Source organism: Lonchura striata, chromosome 1A (genome assembly GCF_050655825.1).
Source record: "Lonchura striata isolate lonStrDom1 chromosome 1A, ASM5065582v1, whole genome shotgun sequence".
NCBI lineage: Eukaryota > Metazoa > Chordata > Aves > Passeriformes > Estrildidae > Lonchura > Lonchura striata.
Window position 1 is genome coordinate 29,063,146 of NC_140741.1, and position 22,743 is coordinate 29,085,888.

Consider the following 22,743-nt stretch of genomic DNA (forward strand, 5'->3'; position numbering starts at 1 on the left):
CGAGCGGCTCGGGCGCTGCGGCGGCGGCGGCTGCGCGGGGCGCTCGGCACGGCCGCGGCGGCGGACGGGCACCTGCTGCCGCCTCGCCCGCAGCGGCGCCGCGCTTTGTCCGGGCGGAGCGGGCGCGCCCGGCCCGGCCCGGCCCGGCTCAGCACAGCGGCCGGCGGCTCTCGGGGCGTCGCCTGGCTCCGGCGGCCTGGGCACGGCGGGGAGCGTGAATGAGAGTTTGCTCCGATTTCCGAGCAGGGTGAGTGCCTCGCCGGCCGCATTGGAGGAATAATAATAATCAAAATAATAATAATTTTTTGGGGTGTCCACACCTTTTTGTACTAGCCCGGTGCCACCTCCCTGGGGCGGGGTTGCATACGGGGCGCGGTGTCTCTCGCCACCCTCGGACGCTGACCCTGGGAAGGGGATTGCTGTCCTTCGGTCCCTCCGTTCCCTTTTGTTTGGCTCTCCCGGGCCGGGGGGAAGGGGCGGGCCGGGAGGTTGCGGGGGAGCCAGCGGAGGCGCCGGCCGGTGGCCCGGCTGTCCGGGCGGTTGCGGCGGCCGGGCGCTGTCCCCGTGCGCGCAGGGCTGTCCGGCTGCTCCCTCCTTGCTTCCCGGCGGAGCAGCGGCCCTTTCTCCTCCCCGCGGCCCTTTCTCCTCCCCGCGCCCCTCCGGCACGGAGGAGCCGCCCTCAGCTGCGGGGACAGGCGGTGGCATCGCCGCCACCAGCCAGGAGGCACCGGCTGTAGTAAACACAGCGCATGGGGCGGCGGTGAACCCGGTAAAGGTCACATCCTCGTGTGCACACGCAGCCCGACCTATCTGGGCTCCCCAGCTGCTGTCCCGCGGCCGGTGTGGCGGCTGGCGGCGCCGAGCCGCGCTCCGGCCGTTGGCTGTGCTCGGCGGTGATCCCCGCTGCGTGCCGGGATCTCCCTTGGCGAGGAGCGGCAGCGAGCTGCGTCACACCCTCCTTCACCTCCTCCCGCCCCCGGCCGGGCTGGCAGCTGCGTGGCATCCGATTTAGCAGTAAGAGCTGGGAATGCGGGCTCTGCTGTGAGGTTTGATTCCTGAGCGGTAGCTGTGCCTAGCCGAGTTCAGGGCTAGGCACACGTTCATGTTAAATAGCAGCCAGCAATGTACTGATTCTTCAGAGCTTGCAGTGTCTGGATGCATCTTGGTGTGGAGCAATGAGGCACGGGAGTGCTGGAGCAGTAGAAGTAGTGGAATGCTGCTGGAGAGCTTACTCGCAAGGAGACAGAGAGGATGGGATGGTGAACGGCTGTTTCGCAATTCAGGCTGTCAGCCTGGACTCCTGCAGACAGGTTAATAGGTATGCATAGATTTTGTGGCCTTCTGTGTCCTCCTGTGGGTCATCGCTGGGCTTGTGTGTACAAATGGGAAATGACATCTTTTTGTCATGATTTTGTGTCTTGCCTTGTTGCTGTAGCTGAGGAGTTTTAGATTAGTAGATGTTAAACTTGTGTGATTATGGAATGAATGATGGACAAGTTCGCAGTATCATATTTCCAGTGGTGGTTGAGATGTGGGTGGGGAGAGGAAATATTTAATAAAGGCTCTCAGGTCCCTGTGCTTTGCATTATCTGACAGTATCCTGCCTTTACTTTTGACATACGATAAATAGTATAATTCCACAGAATTAGAAGTGTGAGCTTAACTACTTTTTTTTAATGCCATGTTTAGTTATCAAATACCATTTCTAGTTGTTCAGAAAGGGAATGCTTTTTTTAGTCATACTCTGTGTTCTTCAGAAGCTGATAGTTAAGCTTCTAGCTCTGAAACTGAGAAAATACAGAACTGTTGTTATGGCACTGAATTGTGCAAAATTCCATGGAAGCCTGAGTTACGTTTCACTATTTTCCATATGGTGCCACAAGAATGTTTGGCTCATCCATCTGTCCTAATAAAGGTGGTTTTGGGCTGAGATGCCAGACTGAACTGAACTGACCCATGTCGTGCATCCTGCTCTGCAGGTAAGAGCTTGGAGCTGGTTTCAGATGGTGATAGGTGGGACTAACCTGAGTTCAAGTATCAGACTGATAAGTTTGGTTTTGGTTTTGTTTCTCATTTAACCGTGGCTCTACTGAGATGTGATCTGCTCAGCATGTCCTTGGTCAGGGGGTGGCTCTCAAGCAGCCTGGAGTTGGCTGCTGCTGTTGGATGTGTGTGTGCTACTCCTTGGCATGGTACAGCTTCTGCTCTGGGTGAAGGCATCACCCAGGCTTTGACCTCCTGCCTGATGCCTTGCCAGCATCGCTGTATCCTGGTGATCTGACATCAGTACCTGGGGGGGGGTGAGGAATTAAGGGCAGCAGCCAGGAAAAACCTGTCCTGGCTCTGCTCTTTTATGGGACCAGTTTCAAAGAGACTGGTAGAAGGGAGAAATGAGGAGGCAAAATCAGGGGGCTGACTGGCAGCCCTGCTGTCTTTCCAGCTGGAAACTAATTCCCAGTGATTTACAGCAGAAACTGTTCCCTGCCCCTAACCATTTTCTTCCCGTGAGTGATATTGAAAGGTTATAGGAATAGAAGTTCATTATAAAAATGAATGGCTGGAGCAGTATTACATGCCAAAGAAATTCAGTGGTGTTTGAGACCTGTGGGGAAAAACCCCAGCTGGAAGACTTAATTTTGGCAAGGGAGCCCTTTCAATGTCTGAGAAGTGATTAGCACTGCTGTTAAAGGTCAGGTATAGGTATTTGGTGTGAAACATTGTCCGTAGATATATACAAAGTACATACATGTACATACATGTAGTACCATGTATCTGTGGTATGTCTTCAGCATCATTTTGGTGCTTGAGTGCTCAGTCCTTGATACAGAGACTTCAAAACTAGGGAGAGGCATTAGCTGTTTAACCTCCAAAGTGATGCCTGATCTGTTGGAAGAATAACAAAGATCCCATTTCTCCTTATTTTGTCTGCTGAACATTCACATTTTATTTTTTGACTGTATCGCCACCAAATCTATAGGGACTCTGGAACACCAGTCTCTGTTTAGTATAACATATGGTCCCATTAACAATTTTATAGTGAATAATTTTTTATTTAAGCAATAATAGATCACATTTCCTGATGTTTTGTTTTTTATAGGTCTGGGTAATAAGTACTCTTCAGGAAGGCTTGAGTCAAGAGCAACATATACCTCACTGATTTTTTTGGGTTAAAGTTGTGTAGCTATTCAATGGTTTGTTGTGGATTCTCCCTCCCTATGTTAAATAAATACAGTATTTATCAGGCTTAGTGGCAATGCTCCCTACTTTCAAAGTCCTGAAAGCCCTGACTATAACTAAAATACTCCAGTATTGTGTTCAGAGAATTCTGTCATCCTGAATTGGAGGCTCTCTTGTCCAAACCTGTGTCAGGCCCAAATAAAGTATGCAATTTTCTAGTTTTATCCTTTAGCACTGTTTCTATTTCTTTCCTACACAGACTTTTGCAGGTAAAGAATATCTGCATGGCATCATCCGTGCTAGGAGGAGAGATCACTTTCTCTAATGTGTTATTTTTATGACACAGAATTTGATCAGAGGGAAAGCTTTGGACAGTAAGTGCTTAATCAGGGTTTTTCAAAACAGATTTTCTCTCTGCCCACTGCCCTTAACCTGTCAGACTAATCCATGAAATAATCTGTGCACAGAAATACAGACAACAAATGTAGTGCTCATTGCAACTGAACTGTAATTCAGTTGTAATGTTGGGTGCTTTGAGGTTTTTATCTGTTATGTTCTTTGAAGTTTCTGAACACGCAAGTTTCCTCTTTGCACCCTATGTTCATTGTGGTTGCTATAGAACACACTCACAAACCAAAGAAATTAGGCCTTTTCCTACAGGTCAGAATTTACTAAAAGAGTTATAGTTTAGTTGTGAACTCCCCTTAAAATTTAATGTCTTAGTGCTGCTTTTTGTTATGACATAAGAAAAATGAAGTAAAGAGTCTTTGAAGCTACTTCAGACTTCATGAATATTAACAGGCTCTGCAGTCTTCAGAGAGAGTAGGTTCTGGATGTTTTTCTTCACCTTAATAGTATGGTTTCATTTGCACAGTAAATCTTGTCTTGACTAAACTGAAAGAGCAGTTATGAGATGCAAATCAGAAATACTGTATTTGTGGGTGGGAGCACTCTTGCTGTGTTTCCCCTTCTGTCTTCAACACCTAATCCTTTCTCCTGGTACATGCTCTGGGAACACTAAAATTAATTCCATGGCTTACAAAACCAGATCTTCAGAGGTGCTTAAATAATTGAAGATATTTTGCTTCTCAGGGTAATGGAAGGTAAAGATTCACAGCTTATTCACTTGCATTGAAAAAATCCTTTCTATTTGTATCCTGGGTCACTATATATGTTTAATATTTGCCTGTGTTAATGAGGAAAAAGCCCCTACAAGAAGTTCTCTAAACATGCCTCGAGAATACTCAGAATTGTCTCCAAGTTTAAAAACTAATCTGCATTTTAATAAAAACTGAAATTCTGTTTAGTTGCAGAATAAATCCAAGATTTAATACAGAAAGCTTTCTGTCATGGTCCATAAAGAACACTCCACCTGTAGATACACGTTAGATTAAGTTTGATGTATTCTTTTAAAACTTATTCTAGGTGTCTCATCAGTAATTGAAGAGAATTCATCTTTTTATTTCGCAGCATCATGGAATGACTGAGGTTAGAAGGGACCTCTGGGGATACCTGATCCAACCCTTGGCTCAAGCAGAGCCAGCTAAAGAAGGTTGCTCAGGGACAAGCCCAGATGGCTTTTGAGTATCTCCAAGGATGGAGACCCCACAACCTTCCTGGACAGTCTATACAAATTCTCAGTAAAAAAACCCCACAGTAAAAAAAGTGCTTCCTGGTGTTCAGAGAGAACTTCCTTTGTTTCAGTTACCTCTGCCTCTGTCTCTGGGCACCACCGAGCAGAGCCCAGCTCTGTCACCTCTACACACTCCCTTCAGCTTTTTATATACCTTTATAAAATCCTCCCCTTGAGCCTTTTCTTCTTCAAGCTGAACAGTCCCAGGCTCTCCTCACAGGAGAGATGCTCCAGTCCCTTTGCTGGACTATCTCCAGTTTGTTATGTGTCTCTTGTGCTGGGGCCCTCAGAACTGGGCACAGTACAACAGTTGTGGCCTCATGTTTCCCAGCGTGCTTTAAAAATAAGAAAATTCTAAAGTAAATTGTGCAATTTTTTTTTTTTTTGGATGCAGGTTCAACAGGTCACTTTGGTGCTGTAAATCACTGATGCAGCTTCTGAGTACTTCTGTCCTTCCATAGGAGCTAATGTTCCTTGTTTAGAACACATCAGCATTTTTCTGATCCCAGCAGTGCAGGCTTTGACAGCTCTTTTGACCTGTGATTAAGGGATTTATGACTAGGTTTGCTGGCTGCACATGCCTAATAAGTGTAAGCATTGGATGCTGAGTCACATGGGGACATGTGTTTCTGGGGTGTGTTGGTGCAGACTCCTGTCTGAAACAGAGCTCATTGCAGCATATAATGATCGTGTGCTCACATTTGTGAGGGCACATTCCTGCTGTGGGCTGGTTTGGTTCTCCAGCAGCCGCCCTCGTACTCTGACCTGCCCGGCCCTGGGCACTTCTGCCCAGCTGCATTTCCCCAGAGATGAGCCTGGAGGGGAGCAGCTGTCCGGAGACTAAACCCAGGGAAGTTTGGATGCTGTGTGCGTATATGCATAATTCCGTGGTTGGTGTTAAATACAGAATTTGTAAACAGGGGCATTATTTTTAGGTCAACAGTGTTTCTGTTTTTAGGTGAGCACTTCTAGGTGGAGAATAAAGATATTGGTGTAATGCTGCTAATGCTGGCCTTGGACAGGAGGGAAAAAGAAGAACAAGAAAAATGCATAAAGCACAAAATATCACTTTATCCTTGGGTTTTGCATTAAACGCTTTGAGAGGGGATGTTCAGTTCTTTGTAATTAAGTGTCCCCTTCTGTTAAAGTTAGTATGTGTGGTTGGTTAAGGTAGAATTTTTTGAAGGCTCTTAAAGAATATAGCAAAATCATGTGGAAAAAGCAGTTGGCAGTTGCTTGCCTTCTCTATGTCCAAATACAGTGGTTAATAGGCACCTTTCAAATTTTCTTAATATCCCCTGAAAAGTAGCTTCACAACATAGGAGGTCTGTACTTACCTTAGCTGGAAAGAACAGAGCCACACACTTTGGGCTGGGCTGATGCATGCAGTTAGTGACTGAGTGCAGTTAGTTTCCAGCTGCTAAAACTGTCCTACCAGATCTCTTGACAGGACTACCAGCAGTTTGTATTGGTATCTAGAATTGCTAATGCTTGGCATTTTACCATGTTGTAAAAGTCACTTCTTCCTTCAATATTCATGTCAGGTATCAGGGTTACTGGCATACGGTACACATAAAATTCACTGGTTTGGAAACTGACCAATATTCAGAGATCCAAAATTAGTACCAAGTTTTACAGTGAAGGATACAGAAGCATATTTAGATGCTCTAAAGTCAGGGTTTAATTCACAAACTAAAATTTATCATTAACTTAAATTTTGAAAACTGACTTTTTAAGTTAGAAATGTGTATGAAAAAGCTGACTTCTTAAGAGAATTTTAGCTTTAGAGCTACCTTCAGAAAAAAGTCCTGCAGCTTCTCACTATGTATTTTACTATCTGAGGTTCCACATTCCTTCTACATTTGGAAAATGGTTTACTGGTTTTTGTTTTCTTTCTCCCTAGATCTCTTCTCTGCATTCCCAGGGGTGCACAATAACTGCTTTAAGATACCTTGCTGCACTTCTCAAGGTCAAAAGTGCATTGTAATTCCTGGGGAAGTGTCACAGGGCTACAGAGAGGTGTACAGATTTCTAACTGTCAGCCGTTTTTCAGGAGTGTCATAGCCATAGGGGTGGGGAAAAATGAGGTGTCTGGAGAAGGAGCTCTTAAAATGTAGGCATTTTTTGGACTTCACATTGAGTAGTCCCTGCAGCTTTGTTATAAGCCTGATGAAGATACCTTTTTTTTCCATGTTGTTTTTCAGAGCCAGGCAATGTCTGTAGCTGTACAGCTTCAGGGACCCACCTAGTTACATTAGGACCGATGAAGATGTCCAAACCCCGTAATTTACTGTAATTTGCTCCAGATCAGAATCCAGGGAACTGTGTGGTTGTGTGCTTTGGGTAAAGCTGCTTCCATTGACGCTTTCGTAGTAGTGGGACCACTACCAGTATCAGACTTTGTTCCAGGGATAACTCAGAAAATGGATGAGTTTATGAATTGTCTGGAGAGAATGGGATGTCCAGTTTGAGCCTTGGAGATCTTAGCAGTAGAGACCAGTCTGAAAATACCTATAACCTCATTCTGGGAGTGCAGGGAACAATAGCCTGGGCTCTTGAGTGCTTTGTGAAATGCACAATTATTGCAACAAGAAACTGGGTTGGAACAGGAAAAAACAATAGTATTTTAAGCACCCAAAGATGAAATGCTATGTACCTTCAATGTACACAATGCTGTGTACCTTACAATGTGTAACGCCTGCTGTTACATGGCCCCTGATGAACACGACCTTTACCTGAATGAAATCAAGTGCAAGGTGATCTGTAATCCAGATCCTGTCTCTGAACTCCTTTTTGTGTTAGGGGCTTTCTTCATCTTCTCTCTTGCTCACCTTTTCCCTTATGTGACAGGGAGTAGTGCCAAAGGAGTTGCCTTCATGGACCTTTCTGTCTTTAGCTGAGATGTTTGATTCCCAGCAGCTGCCATCCTGTTTGTGTGGAGCAAATACAGCTGTGAAGTTGGAACTTGGGAGCAGCAAAACATCCAAAGCATCCTCATGGGACTTACACTAGGGTGTCTTTGTACTGGTGAGATCATCAGATAATAGTAAAAACCATCTCTGTAGACTGCTGAGTCTTGCATCGCCCTGCAAGGATTGTGTCGTTGGAAGGAGCAGGAAAAAGGGCAATCTGTCTGAATATATTCTGTATGTAGCCTGACTTTTCAAAGCATTAAACCACTTGCAGGTGTTTTTACAGTTAGATTAAGTTTATAATTCTTTGCACTTCTGCGGTGCTTTTATCCAATATCTCACACTCCTTTAGAAGTTAATCTATAAAGTAACCCAGAAGACACCTCCAAGTGTACGAGATCAATTTTTGTACAAAAATGTAGTGTGACTGGGTTTTGTGTAAATCCCTGCATGGTCTCAGCAGCTCTGTGGGATCACCTGTGGTTGTGCAGTGGGGAATGCCCTTCCCAACAAGCCGTGAACAGTGTGGTTGGACACGTTGATCCTTTAAGAGAACTGCCAGCTGCTACAAGCTGCTGTCCTTGCAAGATTTTCTTCACATACAAGAACTTCCTGGGAACTTGCAATAAATAAAACTAATGTCAAGAGTTTTCAAAACACTGCAGAAATGGAACTCTGTTCTCTTCCAGATTATCTAGAATAATAAGCAAGTCCTTTTTCTCTTTAGAAGAAATGTTCTGAAAACATTCTGAGAACAAAAGCTTTTGATACTTAAGAAGGGTCTCAGCCTATTTTGAAAAACTTTATCTTCCCTCCCTGACAGAGTTGCATATAGGACTGATGATTGTACCTGCATTCAACAGCTCTTTTTTCTTTCAGTCATGGGAATAACCAGCCAAGGCGGGATAGTTCTGACTTCAACAGAAAATATATTAGGCAATATTTTTACAGCAAATTCACATTTTGTAAAGCTACTTCTGCTTCTTTCCTGTTTCTTCCAGTAGCAATTCTTCCCCAGTTTGAGGGCTGTGCCAACAAAGATTCGCTCTAATGCTGAATCACTTATCCCTCTTGAAAATAAATGAAGCACAAATACCGTTTTTTGGAATGTTTTACAGAAGGAATGTGGAGCTTACTTTGTTAGCAGTTTGAATTTGCTTGGTCCTTTGGTGCTTTGAAAGCTCTGGCCCTTGCATTTCTCTGTTAAAGGAGAGTAAAGGACAGTGTATGTATGCTTTTTGAGTACAAAACAATGGCTGACATTTTCAGTCTGGTTTTCCTGGTGCAGTGCAAGCCTGGCTGTGTCCAGTGTCCACTTTGAGTTTCACTTGGATGGTTACAGCTAACCTGGCTTGAGACGCTACAGGGATCTATTCAAAACTCATTTTGTGTTTTGTTGTTAATACTCCAAAATTGCATAAATATTTTTTTTCTTTAGCAGTAAGCTCTAAGTATTAAGCTGTTGTCTGTGACTCATTAGTCTGTTGTTGGTGACAGTTAAATAATGGAAAATCCTTCCATGCAGTTTATATTCCTTATTGTCTGAAGCAAACTACAGCTGTTTGTTTTACCCTGAAGGAGGCTTTCTTCTCATCTGGCTAAAAGTTCATAATAACATCTGAGAGCTAATATGAAAGTACAGCAGACCTCATTCATTGAACAAAATATTTCATGTGCATATTCAATTGTTGAACATTTGTGTTAGATGAGTTTTGAAAACACTGCGTAGACTGACACAAAAACCAGTGTCTGTTTCCTTGGTTTTTTTTACTACTTCTTCTCATTTCAAAAGCTCCAGCAGAGCTAAGTGTTGGTAGTTATACAGAGTGATGTTTTCTAGAACTTTTTAAATCAGTAATTCAGTTGCTATGGGTTAATACTGCATTAATGTAAAAGTCAGAAGAAAAGTCAGTTAAAGACCCATATACTTACTGGAAATACTGTGAAGGGGTTTGACCTTGAAGATGACTAAACGACCACAGATAGCTCATTATCTGAAATCAGACATGGGGAACTGTGTTTAGGAAACAGATGCATTGCTGATATTTCTGAACCACAGAGGAAGCACCAGACACGAGCTTTGAGGTAGATTAGCTACAAGCATGCAGGTTTTCTTTAATACGAGTTGATAATTGGGACAGCTTATTTTTATTTTTAAATAAGGACTTAGTAGTGGATTCAACTTTTACTCTAAAAGTTGTTTTGAAAAATGTACTCATAACTAGCAATGTGGTTATAGTCCAGTGTGCACCCTTGTGTAAGAATGCCAGTATGAAGTGGTCTGACCTCTTCTGCATGTTTGTTAACTATACACCAAACCCAAAGACTTTTTTTCTGTACATATGTGAGTTCTTGGTCAAAGTTCTTAGTGCTGGCTATATACAAATGAGACCCAGCTTTCTGATCCCAGTGTCAGTTGTTATCCCTGGGCACTCTGAAACCTTCATACTTACTAGGAAACAATCTTCTAATATGGAAAAGCTTGCTTTCAAGTCTCTGGGTTGTGTGCCTCCCTCTTCTGAAGGAAGGGTTTTAGTAAGGAGAGGTTTTTATTTTGTAATACATCTTTTGAAAAGCCTGATGCCCCTGGTATGCTGTGGGGCATCAAAGTTGAGTGCAGCAATTAAAAGCTAGAACGGGCCCTGATTAAAATGGCTGTTTAGTTTCTGAAACTTTTGTACTATCCAACAAATAGAATGGTTTGGCAGGGGTGTCCATAGGAGTTGAACTATCCCTTCATTGTCTATTTACAGCTTTTCTTTTCACCCTAAAGACAGCCAGTCCCTGTTACTCATCAGCTCTTCTTCCAAGACTAAGGTGTTGTTTAGAGCAGACTCCCATTTCCAGCCATCCATGTCCCTGCTCAAGTTTAGTCTGTCTGTCTAGATCCTGCAGCTGGATGGAGGCTCCAGATGTCTACAACGAAGAAACCCAAAGATACCATCTTTCTTTTCCTTTTTCTTTCCCTTCCCCAAATTTGATGTTTTGTAACTTGCTTTTGGACATTTTTTGCTCTGGAGATCCCTAAAATATTCAAGAATAATATGGTGTAGCTTTTACTTTTTTTTTTTTTAACTTTTATGCCAGTCACGTAAGCAAATCACAGGCTAGTGGGAGTTAAGTACTAGCTGGTGGTTCCATTGTATTCTGCAATCTTAAGTGTACTTGTGACATTAATGCAAACAGTCTCAGAATTCCAAGTTTCCATGACTTTGAGAGGCTGTATCTGTTAAAACATTTGTGTAGTATAAACAAAACTCTTGATATCCCTATAATGGAATTTGAGCCTGACTTGTAATTCAACTTTTGGGATTCTTCTTGAAAAGTGAAATCTATGGTTTAGGTTTTAAAATTCCAAGATTTAAATATGGTGTATATTATTTAAGTAATTTGGAATAAGTTAAAGCTGTAAGAAATCCCAGTTAAGAAACTAACAGAAGTGTCAAAAATGTTGCTCTGCCTACCTTTTTATCTATCCCCACATTCTTTAGAGAATTCTTGTGAGGTCTTTGGAGGTCTGTGTGTAGTCTCTGGGCTTTAGCTGGTGACATGGCCGCTCAGTTTTAAAATGAGGCATCACTGGCTTCTCTCTGGCTTTGACTTGGAAAAACACACTATTTTGTAAGAGTGATTGGATAAAGAAAGGTGAGATCTCTCCAGAAATGTCCTTTGTGGACTGAGGAAGCTTTGAAATGGGCACAGCTGAAATGGTTTTATGGTGGCAGGTGGGTGGATGGCTATGGTAAGGGCTATGGCTCCCTACTCCTTGTTTCCCCGCTCCAGACACTTGGGAAGACACTCTGTGTGTACATGGCTCTCTGCCTCAGAGGACTTTGACCTTTGGACCTTTATTGTTGCCAGCTGAAGTGTCAGCATGGCATAAATAAGTGAGATCAAGGAGCGTAATTCTGGCCCTCATCCCAGCCTTAGAGGCAGACATAAATGCCATCCTCTAGCTGGCTTTTAACTTGTTTGGTCTGATTGAAATGATGACTGATATAATCTTATTTCTTCTCTCTTGGTTTCTTCACTTTGTTACTAAACTCTCTCCTGCTATCTTTGTGTTAATTTAAATCTATTTAAAGTCTGAAGGCTCAACATGTGCCAGGTTGCTATTTGCTGTCATTGGCTTTGGATTATTTTAGCAGCCTGACAGGCTTTGCGTTCTATCTGTGACATTTTGAGACAAGAAAGTACTGGGTTTTTTTTATAATAGAGCATGCAGAAAGTATGGTAATTTAGAGTGCTTTTACAGGCTTGGTTAATAAACCAAAAAGCTGATCCATGAAGTGTAGGCACCATTGGATTCATGTGTTACTCCATATTTGTGATCGAATGGCATATCTGGCAGATATTTTTTTTCCTTTTCCATGTGTTCAGTGCATCTCATGTTGAAACCTGGGGGAAAACTTGCTAGTACCGCTGTTTCAAGAAAGGAGCTGGTTCTCTTGGGAGAAATGCCACTTATCCTAAGTGTATACTTTGGTGGTGATGCTAACAGCAGGCTCCCCCTTTGCAGAGAAGTGGAGCTGGATTTGTTGATATGCCCTGCTTTATTTAAAGACATGCTCTAAGATAATTTTGTTCCAGTTGTTTCAAGCAGCTTCAGAAATGTAGTTGTTAACTCCTGTGCATAACTTTTTGTCATCTGCAGTTATGAGGCGATAGAATATAAGAGGCACCATTAAAACGTTAATTTTTTACAAATATGACCAAGATAGTATGAACTGGGCAAGCTTATGGTAATTACCTCAGCTGTTTGGTTTATTGTTAGAAAGAGGCTTTGTATCTTCCTTACAGGCTTACATAAAGCAGAATTTCTGTATTTCCTTGAAATTATGGAAATTTTGCTTTGGTTTTCCTTGGCTCTATTCTTGCTTTAAGGAGGCCTCAAAATTGCTCACAGAATGTGGCTGTGCATCTCCATCTTTTGTCACTGTTCCTGTGGCAGCCATGCGTGTGCCAGGCTGCTGAAGGAGGGGAGCTGAGCTGCCCTGTGTATGTGTGTGCGTGGAGATGAGTGGATTATGATTGCTGGCTGGAACTCGTTTTCAGCAGCATTGAGTGTCTTGAGTGATGAGTTATTTTGGTTTTGTTCACAAAATGAAATAGGTTTTGTCAACTAATAAAATTTGGGAGAAAATACAAGAATGCATGGGAAACTTGAGTAATGTCTTTTTTTTTTTTTTTCCTTTCCCTCCCTCCCTTCTCCATCATTCTTCCAAGGTTATTCTACTTCCTCATAGGCTATGGTCCCCATCTGTAACTATTGGTGGGGTGAGGGGATGTACTTTGCTCAGCCTTACCTTCCTACTTCTCCATCAGTTGCCTGTTTAACTCTCACTGCTGCTAAGCATGTATGGCAGCCTTGTCCTGGGCTGCACTGGTGTCCATCTTCAATCCTCTTCTTAGGGCAGTTAGAGATATCACCCAGACTGGCCTTTTTGACAGCAGTTGATACTACAGGCAGAAGTTTTTGGGAAAGAGCGTGGAGGAAATACCCAGACAGCAGCTGCTTCTTGGAAGAATCAGATTTAATAGCAAAGATTTCTACTGAGTTTTGCTGTCCAAACCATGTTAAAATCAACATGTGAAATGAAACATCTGCAGTTATACCAGAAGACCTGAGCATTTTACTGAACAAAAGAATTAACTTACAGGATTGTGGTTCTATTCCTCAGGGATCTTGTTTCTCACAGGACTGTACCCTCTGCTCCCTGGTATGGCTATACTAGCTGGGGGTTTGGTTTTGGTTTTGTTTCTTTAACAATTTAGGATTTCTACTTTAAGCATAGGGACAAAGGGCAGATATTCTGGCTACTGTGGGAATTATGCAGTTTGAAATGTGAGGGAATAGAGGTTTGCTCCTGTAAGGAAGATTACCTTGAGCAGCAGGGCATTTCAATCTAGAGCTTGCCATTTCACTAGGTTAATTATTTAAACAAGTAATTGCAGTTCAGATATCAAACTCATATTTCGGGTACAGTGATATATTTCTTTTTTCAGCAAATTTAATAGCAGTGCAGCTGGACTTACATAAAAGGTTGCAGTCAGAAGAAATGCAGGAGGGGTCTGTGATAACTAGAGACAAGGTTTGGTGCTTTCCTGTGTCACACAACTTCCTCTGCTATTTGCTAACTCTTCTATGTGGAGTCAAATATCTCTCTCATCTTTTGACAAGCTGTGTGGGTAGAATGAAGGAGGCTCTTTTCCAGAGTGCTGCTTTCCAGCAGAGCTGCTGTCAGTCTGGTGGGAACTTGACCTTGACTTTTTTACTCTGTGGTAAGGTTTCACGGAATAGTTTACATGGCTTTTACAAGTGGCTGTGTAGTACAGACAGTGCCAGAAATTCAGCTGATGCCTGAAGCCACACTTACTGTATAAAACTTGGTCTTTCTGTATTACTTCTTCATTTAACTTACTCTGATAAACCCTGTCTTTGTGTGTTGTGCCTGTCCTTTTGCACATTACTTATGCAAGTTGCTACACAATATGTTTTACCCCTTCATTTAAAGGTTGACATAATGAGTAATTATAATACTGCAAACTTGTGTAATCCATGGTGTATTTTAACTTTTTCCCCCCCCTTCCCTCTCTTGTGTACTTGTAGCACCAACTTCGGAAGCATTTTCAGGTTTTTGTTGGGAGAAAGGACAAGGAATAGAATGAGCAGCAGCTCTGCTTCTTGCATGGAAATGTCTGTGATTTGGGATTTATGCACATTCTTTGTAAGCTAAGGGCCAGTATATAGGAAAGAAATAAAAGATGCTGAATTATACTGGTCATTGTAATTGGCATGTGCTAGCTATGTCTTTATAGGTCTTCATGGAACCTGAATGTTATATTTAACCACAAGGGGAGAAATTAAAAATCTTTACTGTATTAACATTATTATTATTATAACTGTGTGACAGTTGGAGAACTACTGGTGTTTGGTAAAATGCTCAGTTCTTTTCCTCAGCTGTGTCTGTCCTTTGATTTTTGTAGTCAGCATAACTGAAACGCTTGATGTTTTTCACAACATTCACATTTCAGAAGGTTAATGAATTCTCAGATCAACAGTAGGATAGTTAAAACTTGGAGAAACAAGTTACCCTGGTAGATATGTGATTTGGGAAGTATGAACCTGGGCCTGTGGTTTCTTAGTGTGAGAAAGGCAGGGGGATTCATTTTATCATTGCATGTGTAACACAGCAGTTGTAGGCTTGTGGTCTTTTGCCTATTAGCTTGAGCAATTCCTTCTGTATGGTCTTGCTGTAAGTGAAATTGTAACGCACAGGAGGCTTGGCAGTGTGGCTCAAGGGAAGTGTTATTCAGATGTGTGAGGTGCAGAGGTTGGAGAGGCTGGGGCAGCTTCTCTTCAGCCCTGGCTTGTGCTCTCAGCTGTGCTCGTGGGTGTTTGTGCACGGTGAGATTGGTCAGGCTGCGCTCCTTAGTTGTGAGCTGTGTCCTGCTTCACTTGGGTACATCTTTGTTTATACACACAACCAGCAAAAAGGAAGGCACAGACATTCTTCTAAACTAGACAATGCCATTTACCTTTGCTCTGTTTTCATAGGTTGCTCAGTGAGCTATGGTCAGACACCCTGAGCTGATAGGTACTTGCTTCTGAGAGTCCTCTCGAAGAAATACCTGCTAGGACCAAGCCAGTCGGTGTAGGCCTTGGAAGGCTGTTCTCAAAGAATCTTTTTTATCTTTTTTTTAAGCTTGGATTGCAGCTCATTTTTACAGTGTCTTTTTTTCTTAGCAGTACCTTCATTCTCTGATTTATCTATAGTTACCCTCTGAAGATGAATATGCAGTTGAGATTTTAAAAAACTTGGCATCAAAGAGGTGTCAATAACTTGCTCTTTTTTACCTTGAAGGGATAGAATCAAAATTCTTCAAGGCTGGCAGGTCTCACAGTTTTTATAAACAGTCAGTGATTACCTTCTTAATAAACTTATTAGTCTGCATAAGATGCTCCTGCCAGTATATATGCTTCCGACTTTAAATATTTATTTTAAAGTAGGTTGCAAAAGACCAGTATTATTCCGAGTGTTGTGTCAAATGAGACTTCTTACAGTTTCCATTTGAACAGTGGAAGAGCAGACAAATACAGTGATGACTCAATCTTACCCTCTGTTAGTTATGTCCTGTCCTTCTGCCCCATTTGTCATCCCCATTCTCTGTTTTTATAGGAAGAAGCTGTGCTTGCTTAGGGCAGCACTTGTCACGTGCCCCAGCTTCTTACCTGTTGGAAGCCTATCCAGTTCTGAGCTGCCTGAACCTTCTCGTATGCAGAGGCTCTTGCTAAGCTGGTGATGCTCATCTTCATGTCTTCACCCTCAGCTCTACCCTGAGTAGACAAAATTCAGAGCAAGGAAGCAGAAAAAAGCCTTTTGTCAATGCCAAGCTCTGACAAACTCTTCCCTGTCCTTCAGAGTAGGGAATGAAGCTCTTGAGTCCAATTTCTGAAAAGTGCCTTGTGGCAGCTTCATAAACATTGTCTTTAGGGTGAAGCTTTGCAGTTGTTTAACCTCATTTGAGTGTGGGTGGCTCCTGTAAAAGGATGCTTTCTCCCTCTGCCCACCACTACCACAAACATTTGCTGTGTGGGAGCAGCAAAATCTCCAATAGTCTGTGCTTCCCTGAGTGAGACTGCATCCCTGTCTGCTCTGATTAGATGGACCTTGCCAGAAAACAAACACAAAAAATTAGTTGCTCAGCAATGAGCCGATAAACTGCATGAGTGATCAAATGACATTAAGGCTGTGGCAGAAATTAATGGGGTTGTTCCCTTTGGTGTCAGCCTATGATCTAGTGGGCTTCAGGCTTGGCTAGGCTTCTCCAGGATTGGGATGGGAACACAGCAAGGGAGGAAGGAGGACCCATTAAGTGACCAGAAAGGGAGAAGTTCATGTCAGCAATAGCCTTTATCGTGACATGCTAACTCTTTCACAGACTTATCTGCCTTGGCTTGCACTGGTGGCTCCTCCAGTCCATGCATGCTGCTGGAGATCCTCTCTGCAGGCAAAGACTTCATGCAAGGCTTTTTTGCGCAGCTCTTCTGGTGCATAATCAATGTCTCACTTTTATTTTCTCCCACACAGGTGTCCTGAGGAAAAATGTGTTTTAGCTTCCAGTTCAGGAGTTAAAATTTACAGACAAATTAACAAAGCTTGCTAATTTTAGGTTTCACAATGAGAGACAGAGGTTTAATGATGACAGACAGAAGTGTGTATGGTGGCTCTGTGTTAGCGGCAGAGGTGTTAGGGTAAGTGGGGTGTTAAGGACAAAGTACAACTCCCACAGATACTCAGTGAAAATAGTTACTGCCTTTTGTTGCTTGACACCATGGGGTGCAACCTGGATAGGTGCAATTGTGTGGTTTGGGATTTTTTTTTTTGTAAACCAGTCCATTCACAATTTTCCAGTGGTGGTCAAGTGAAGGCCCCCAGTTTCAGCTGTCTTGGACACTGAGCAGCAGCTCCTCCTTCTCCATCCTTCTGTGGAGTGTCACTGGTGCTGCTGCCTCAGCTGACTGAAGGTCCCCAGGTCATTAAGTCATTAACTCAGAGGGATTAAGGTCTGCAACTCTGTAGGAACTGAGTAGCTCATTTTGGCAATGTCTGCCTTAACATTTTTGCCAAATATGTGTGAGGTATTGACTAAGGAAGGTACAGAAGAGAGCCCTACAGCCCCAGCCACCATGTTCTGTGTCTCTCCTCTTCCCCCAGCCCTTTTGTTTGCAGCAGCCAAGCTGAAGGTTTTGAAGACAAGTCACCTTTACTGTGCAGTCCTGATTTGTCTCCCAGGGAGCTTCATGTTGTGAGCTGAATGACACATTACTTCCTTTTGGGGGGAAAAAAAAGATAAATTTTAGAGTAATGCATATTCATGAATCTGCATTATGGTTGCTGTGACAACCTCACCAGTGGTAGTCGAGATTTGTATGTTGAACTTCATCTCCAGTCCCCATATTGAACCATAGATCATATTACACAGCTTTCCACTTTTTTTTCTTCCTCCCCTCCTCCTTCTGGTGAACAATATGTGTTTGAGTTGATGCTTAATTCATAGCTGCATCTGTTTAAGTCTGCAACACGAAAGCACAGCTTCCTGTTGGTTTCAAGGCTATGTTAACTGAGTGTTGCTTCTGGTGGGAGTCTGTAATACAGAGGAAGTGATTCTGGTGGGAATTTTTTGTTCATCTCCCTTCAAGTTTGCAGGCATAATAATCCCAAGTTGCTAAGCAGAATGTTTCTTCAAAGGTAGCCTGATAACTTCATCTATCATGAAAAGAAACAGCCCACCAGAGTCCATCTCCCTAGTCTATCCCTGTCTAATCTAGTCCGTTCCTAGTTTTAAGGACTTCTGACTCTGAAAGGAGCTTTTAATAGATGTTACTCAGAACCAGTGGGCAGTTTGTTCTGGGTATGACCCTGAAGCCAAGGGTGAGGTCATTAGAAGAAGGCTTGACCAGACTGTGACGCTGAGGCAGTGAGCATTATTTCAGGATGAGCCTGTTGTGATGAGTGTGGAGATGGCTCTGTTGGGAGATCTGTTTGCGTGTTTGTTGATGTCAGAGATCGAGGGCACTTGTGCAATGATTGTAATTTTCAGAGAGTGTTGGTAAGCTGCTCTTGGCCAATCCAATGGAATGTTTGGCCCAAAGTATTGCAGTTGTGGTTTCCAATGGCATTCTATACTGAGAACCTAAAATGTTGTATTTTCCTGGATGAGCTCAATCTCATGCTGGGGCTGTTCTTGAAAGGGCTGTGTTGAGTGTGAATTGTGTCCATTCTGTGTACTAAATGGCTTTGTTGAGTTGAGCTTAATGAAAAGTTTTCTTGACAGATGCTAACTTCACCTTTACAAACCCACTTCCTGTTGTTCAAGAACTGTGGGTAAAGTTTGTCTTTTTTCACAGATGTGAGCCGTCTGGAGAGTAGTCTGGGAGAGGTCTGTGCACAGGGGGAAGAAAAGTTTCCTTTTCTTTTATCTTGTGCTCTAGGATGACCCTGCTTGAGTTGGGAGGTTGGACCAGATGACCCACTGTGATTCCTACCACTCTGACCCATCCTGGTTCTGTGAAAAGCTGAGCAGACAAGGAGCTCTCCAGCACAGTTGATCTTTCTCTGATTAGTTCCTTAAATATTAATAAGTACAAAATGTTCGGAAAGTGACTTGAAATGAGATTCCATTAATTAAAGTGAAAAATTAGGGGGAAAAATCATGTAGCAGGAGGGAACTTTTTGCATAGAACATTATACAGAGGACTCTGAATCTGTATTAGGCTTAGATATAATCGCTGTTCCTTCCAGTTTTAGTTAAACATGTCTAGAAAAGAATACACCAAGCTTAATTTTCAGTGTATGTGAATGGATTGAGTTTTTCTTGTGTCACTGCTCTCCTGTTAACTCTCAGGATATTATTAAGGAGCAATACCAAACACAATCTTGATACTTTCCCTCAGTTTGCACATCCCTTCCTCATGATAAGTCCAAAGTGTCCTGGTGTTGACAACAATGTCTGTATTTGTTCATCTGCACACAGCCTGGCTTTCCTTGAATACCAGGGCTTTTTCACTGGACTTCTGCAGAAATGAGAGAATGAATGGACATATGAAGGAGATAGAATGTCAGGATGAGAACTAGGGGTATGCTAGACTTGCAGGTCATCTTTCTTGCAGGTCTGCTTTCTGAAAAGCAAAAGGAACATGGGTGCTTTGCAGGTTACTTCACTGTGTCATAGTCTTGTAGGGCCTTTTTGACCTGGAACCAAATGGATCCATGATGTTTTAAGTGGTTTCTTTGTTTGCTTTCCCTCAGCCTCCGGACTAACACTTGCTGAGGCAATGCTGTTTGACTTTGTGTAGCAGGTTTGTGTTTTGTTAACAGCTAGGGAAATCTGACTGAACCCTCTGTTGTGAAGCAGAGCCCTTTCTCTGAAAAGTGCACATGAAGATTTAGCTGTTGAATCCCTTCTGGGTCTACCAGGCCACAGACAAACTAAGTGCAACAGCAGAAAGCCAAAACCTATAAACTACTTGTAGGAGACTCTGGGGTGAGTTAAGGCAGGTTTCAGACAGCAGCGGTGCATTGGGTACTGCGCTTCCCTGAGTTCCCTCTGCATCCCAACCTCTTCCACCTTCATGCAGGAGTAGAAATGGGGTAGCAGTGGCACGGAGGGGTGGGAGGGTTGTCCATAGGAACACATCTTGTGAACAAGTCCTCCAGATGGCAGGGGTGGCTGTGAATATTCCATGGAAGCTGGTTGTCTGCTTACTGCAGCATCTCTATAAACATAGGCTGAAAAATTTCTTCTAGATCTCCTTACAATTTTCATGTGAAAGCTTGGGAAAACTTGGTTTTTCTGTTCTTAGTATAAATTTGGAATGTGAGTGTATGTTTGTTTTGGTTTTTGGGTTTTGATATATTCATTTGAAATAAAGGTCTGACAGTTGTTTGAGGGTTTTACATATTGGGTCAAAATAAAGGCATCTCTTCCATGGCCCCCTCTAAAAGGAATAAAGCTTCTAGCTTGAAGGATTTGTGTTAGCTGGCAGATATTAATGGCAATTAAAAAGAAAGTATTTAAATAATATTTTATCTAGAAGGTTTTTTAAGCATGGAAAAAATAGACCTTTTTCACTTGATTATTGTCACATGTATGACAGTGTCGGAAAATGCATGTTTGGCAGTGTTAAAATGCTTGGAGTTAAAATACTTGTATTTTTATTAGAGTGTTATGATATTTGTTAGTAGTTTGCAAGCAGATTGAGATGTGGGTCTGCCTTTGCACTCTGAGCTCCTCATGTGCAGACTTGCATGGTGGATTTGATGTAGTGGCTGTGGGGAGTTACTAGAAACAGCCTGAAACTCACAGCTGAGCCATCTGAGCTCAGAATGGGTGTTCGGGTAGGGATGGGTCCAGGATAGGTTGCTGGGAGAAGGTGAGGGATCAATAGCTATGATGGTGAAGCAAGTGTTTTGATACTTAGTTGCTGTATTTTACAATAAATCTAATTCTAGATCAGATTCTGGTCTTTTATTTTACAAAAGCTTGTCTAAATTTGACTCAAGTCAGTTGGAATACAGAATCTCCAACAATCTTTTTTCCTAGTGAAACTGCTGAAATGTCAGCATAAAAAAAGTTGCTGGTTGCAGGAACAGGCTGCTGACATAAAAAGCCTGTCTTAGATCCAACATTTGGCTAGAGGCCAGATAATGAGTTTTCATGGGCGCTTGTTGGCAAGCTTACATTTCTGCTTAGGTTAATGTAATGTAACTGTAAGTAATTTGGGAAACCTGGTACATGCAAAACAATTTTTAGACAAAATGATCTTATTATTTTTAAGTTTTAACTGAGAAGATATTTTTATAAACCAGCTTCCTGTACTTCAGGCACTTTAGAAATGCCTTGGAGTGTGGTTCTTTACTATGTCCTCTTTTACTGATTAACCTACTGAATATTCCTTTAAAAATATTGACCCTCATGACATACCTGTCAAATAAGAATTTATGCTGATTTCTTTCAGTGGAGTGATTTAAAGAAAGGTTTGGATTTTTAAATGGTTAGGTGGTAACATACATAGGGGTAAGTCATCAGTCTTGTAAGTAAAAAAATACCATAAATTTGTTCATGGGTAATCTGTTGGCCAGGTTATTTTGTGACCTAGGGCTGAAATGCATGAACATCATATGATAAGAAAGGAGCTCAATTTCCCAAAATGATGCTCATCCCTGGCAGCTATGCCGGTGGGCCTTTTCACTTTCCTTGTGGCTTTTTTCAGTCTTCATTCAAAGGGTTGGAAATTGCTTTGTCTCAAGATGTTTTTGATGCTTCTCATTTCTTATGTGTGGTAAGTGAATGTGAATTTATGCTGGGGGAAAGAAAGCTGAATTCTGATCTTGAACCATCTGTGGAAGTGCTGGCTATAAGATATCCATATCCAGCCATGTCCTTTGAGGAGCAGTGGCTAAATGTGGTTTTAACAGGAGAATGCTGAGGACCCTGTTTCTTTCCAGGGCAGCAATGCTTGTCTGCAGTAACTGCTCCATCTTAAGAGGGATAGAGAAGGCAGGGGATGGATGCTTGTCCTCCATCGTTACAGGCTGCCAGCTACTCCAGGGAAGGAATAGCACTTTCCATGCTTTATTATTTCCATGCACTGCTATCACTCACAGTGACAGCGTGGATGATGAACAGACAGGATTTGGATTACAGCTGCTTTCCTGTAGGTCTTGTACATGGTATGTAAATCTGGTTGAACATAGATGGAGATCATTGTGATGGCAGAGAGAACAATACAATAGTGCTGGTGCTTATCAGAGGTTTAAACTTCCCTCATACCATTTGTTCTCTAGTTGCTATTAATAGTAGGCCCTAGAGATATTTCTGGATGTGATAGATGACAAGTTTCTTCATCGAATAGTCAATGAATGAGCAAGAAGTGTTTCTATTTTAAAATAGCTCTGATAAGTAGAAGAACTTCAAAGAAAAGCTGTTCTTAGAAAATAACCTTGGTGTGAGTTACTACAAGTGTTTCTCTATAAGTGATAGATTAAATGCAGGGTTAAAACTTTAAGCATCTCCGATAAAGGAAAAATTTTGTGGGTTTTTTTTTTGCCAGCTGTACTGTTAAGGGGTTTATATTAGTTTAAAACTTCTGTGATTAATTGAAAGGTGCTGATAAACCTTGTCAGAGGTGCAAAATAAGACATATTTGAAGGGAATAATCTGGTTTGAACTCGGTGTGAATAGTCAATGCCAAAGTGTTAGGGTAAATGGAGAATACATAGGGAAAGTTGAAGAGCTCTGTTGGAAAGAGGTTTGTCCTAGGAGGTGAGAATTGCCTTAGGTGCAAAGGCTGTGGTAGCAAAAGGTTTTTCTATTTTGCTCTTTATTTTCACTCCTGAATTGACATGTGTCTGATTTTACCTTTGTACTTTCATCTCACACCAGTGTCTGGGATGATGTGCCATGAGGCTAAGCATGACTTCTAATGAAGAGAATGGTAGTGCTGACCGTAGAGGA

General features: G+C 42.4%; 1 protein-coding gene across 2 annotated transcripts in view; it reads left to right on the top strand.

Annotated features, from left to right (window-relative positions):
* The first annotated feature begins 43 nt into the window (after positions 1 to 43).
* Positions 44 to 22,743, top strand: part of GRAMD4 (GRAM domain containing 4) — a 75,525-nt gene continuing 52,825 nt past the window's right edge. The window contains exon 1 of one of the 2 annotated variants that reach the window (XM_085570412.1): positions 44 to 247. In XM_085570412.1, the coding sequence (XP_085426538.1) occupies positions 219 to 247 (29 nt within the window). In that variant the 5' untranslated portion in view covers positions 44 to 218. Of the gene's footprint in view, positions 248 to 838; positions 1,319 to 22,743 lie in introns of those variants that run through there. The other variant, XM_021524821.4, reaches the window with a different exon arrangement.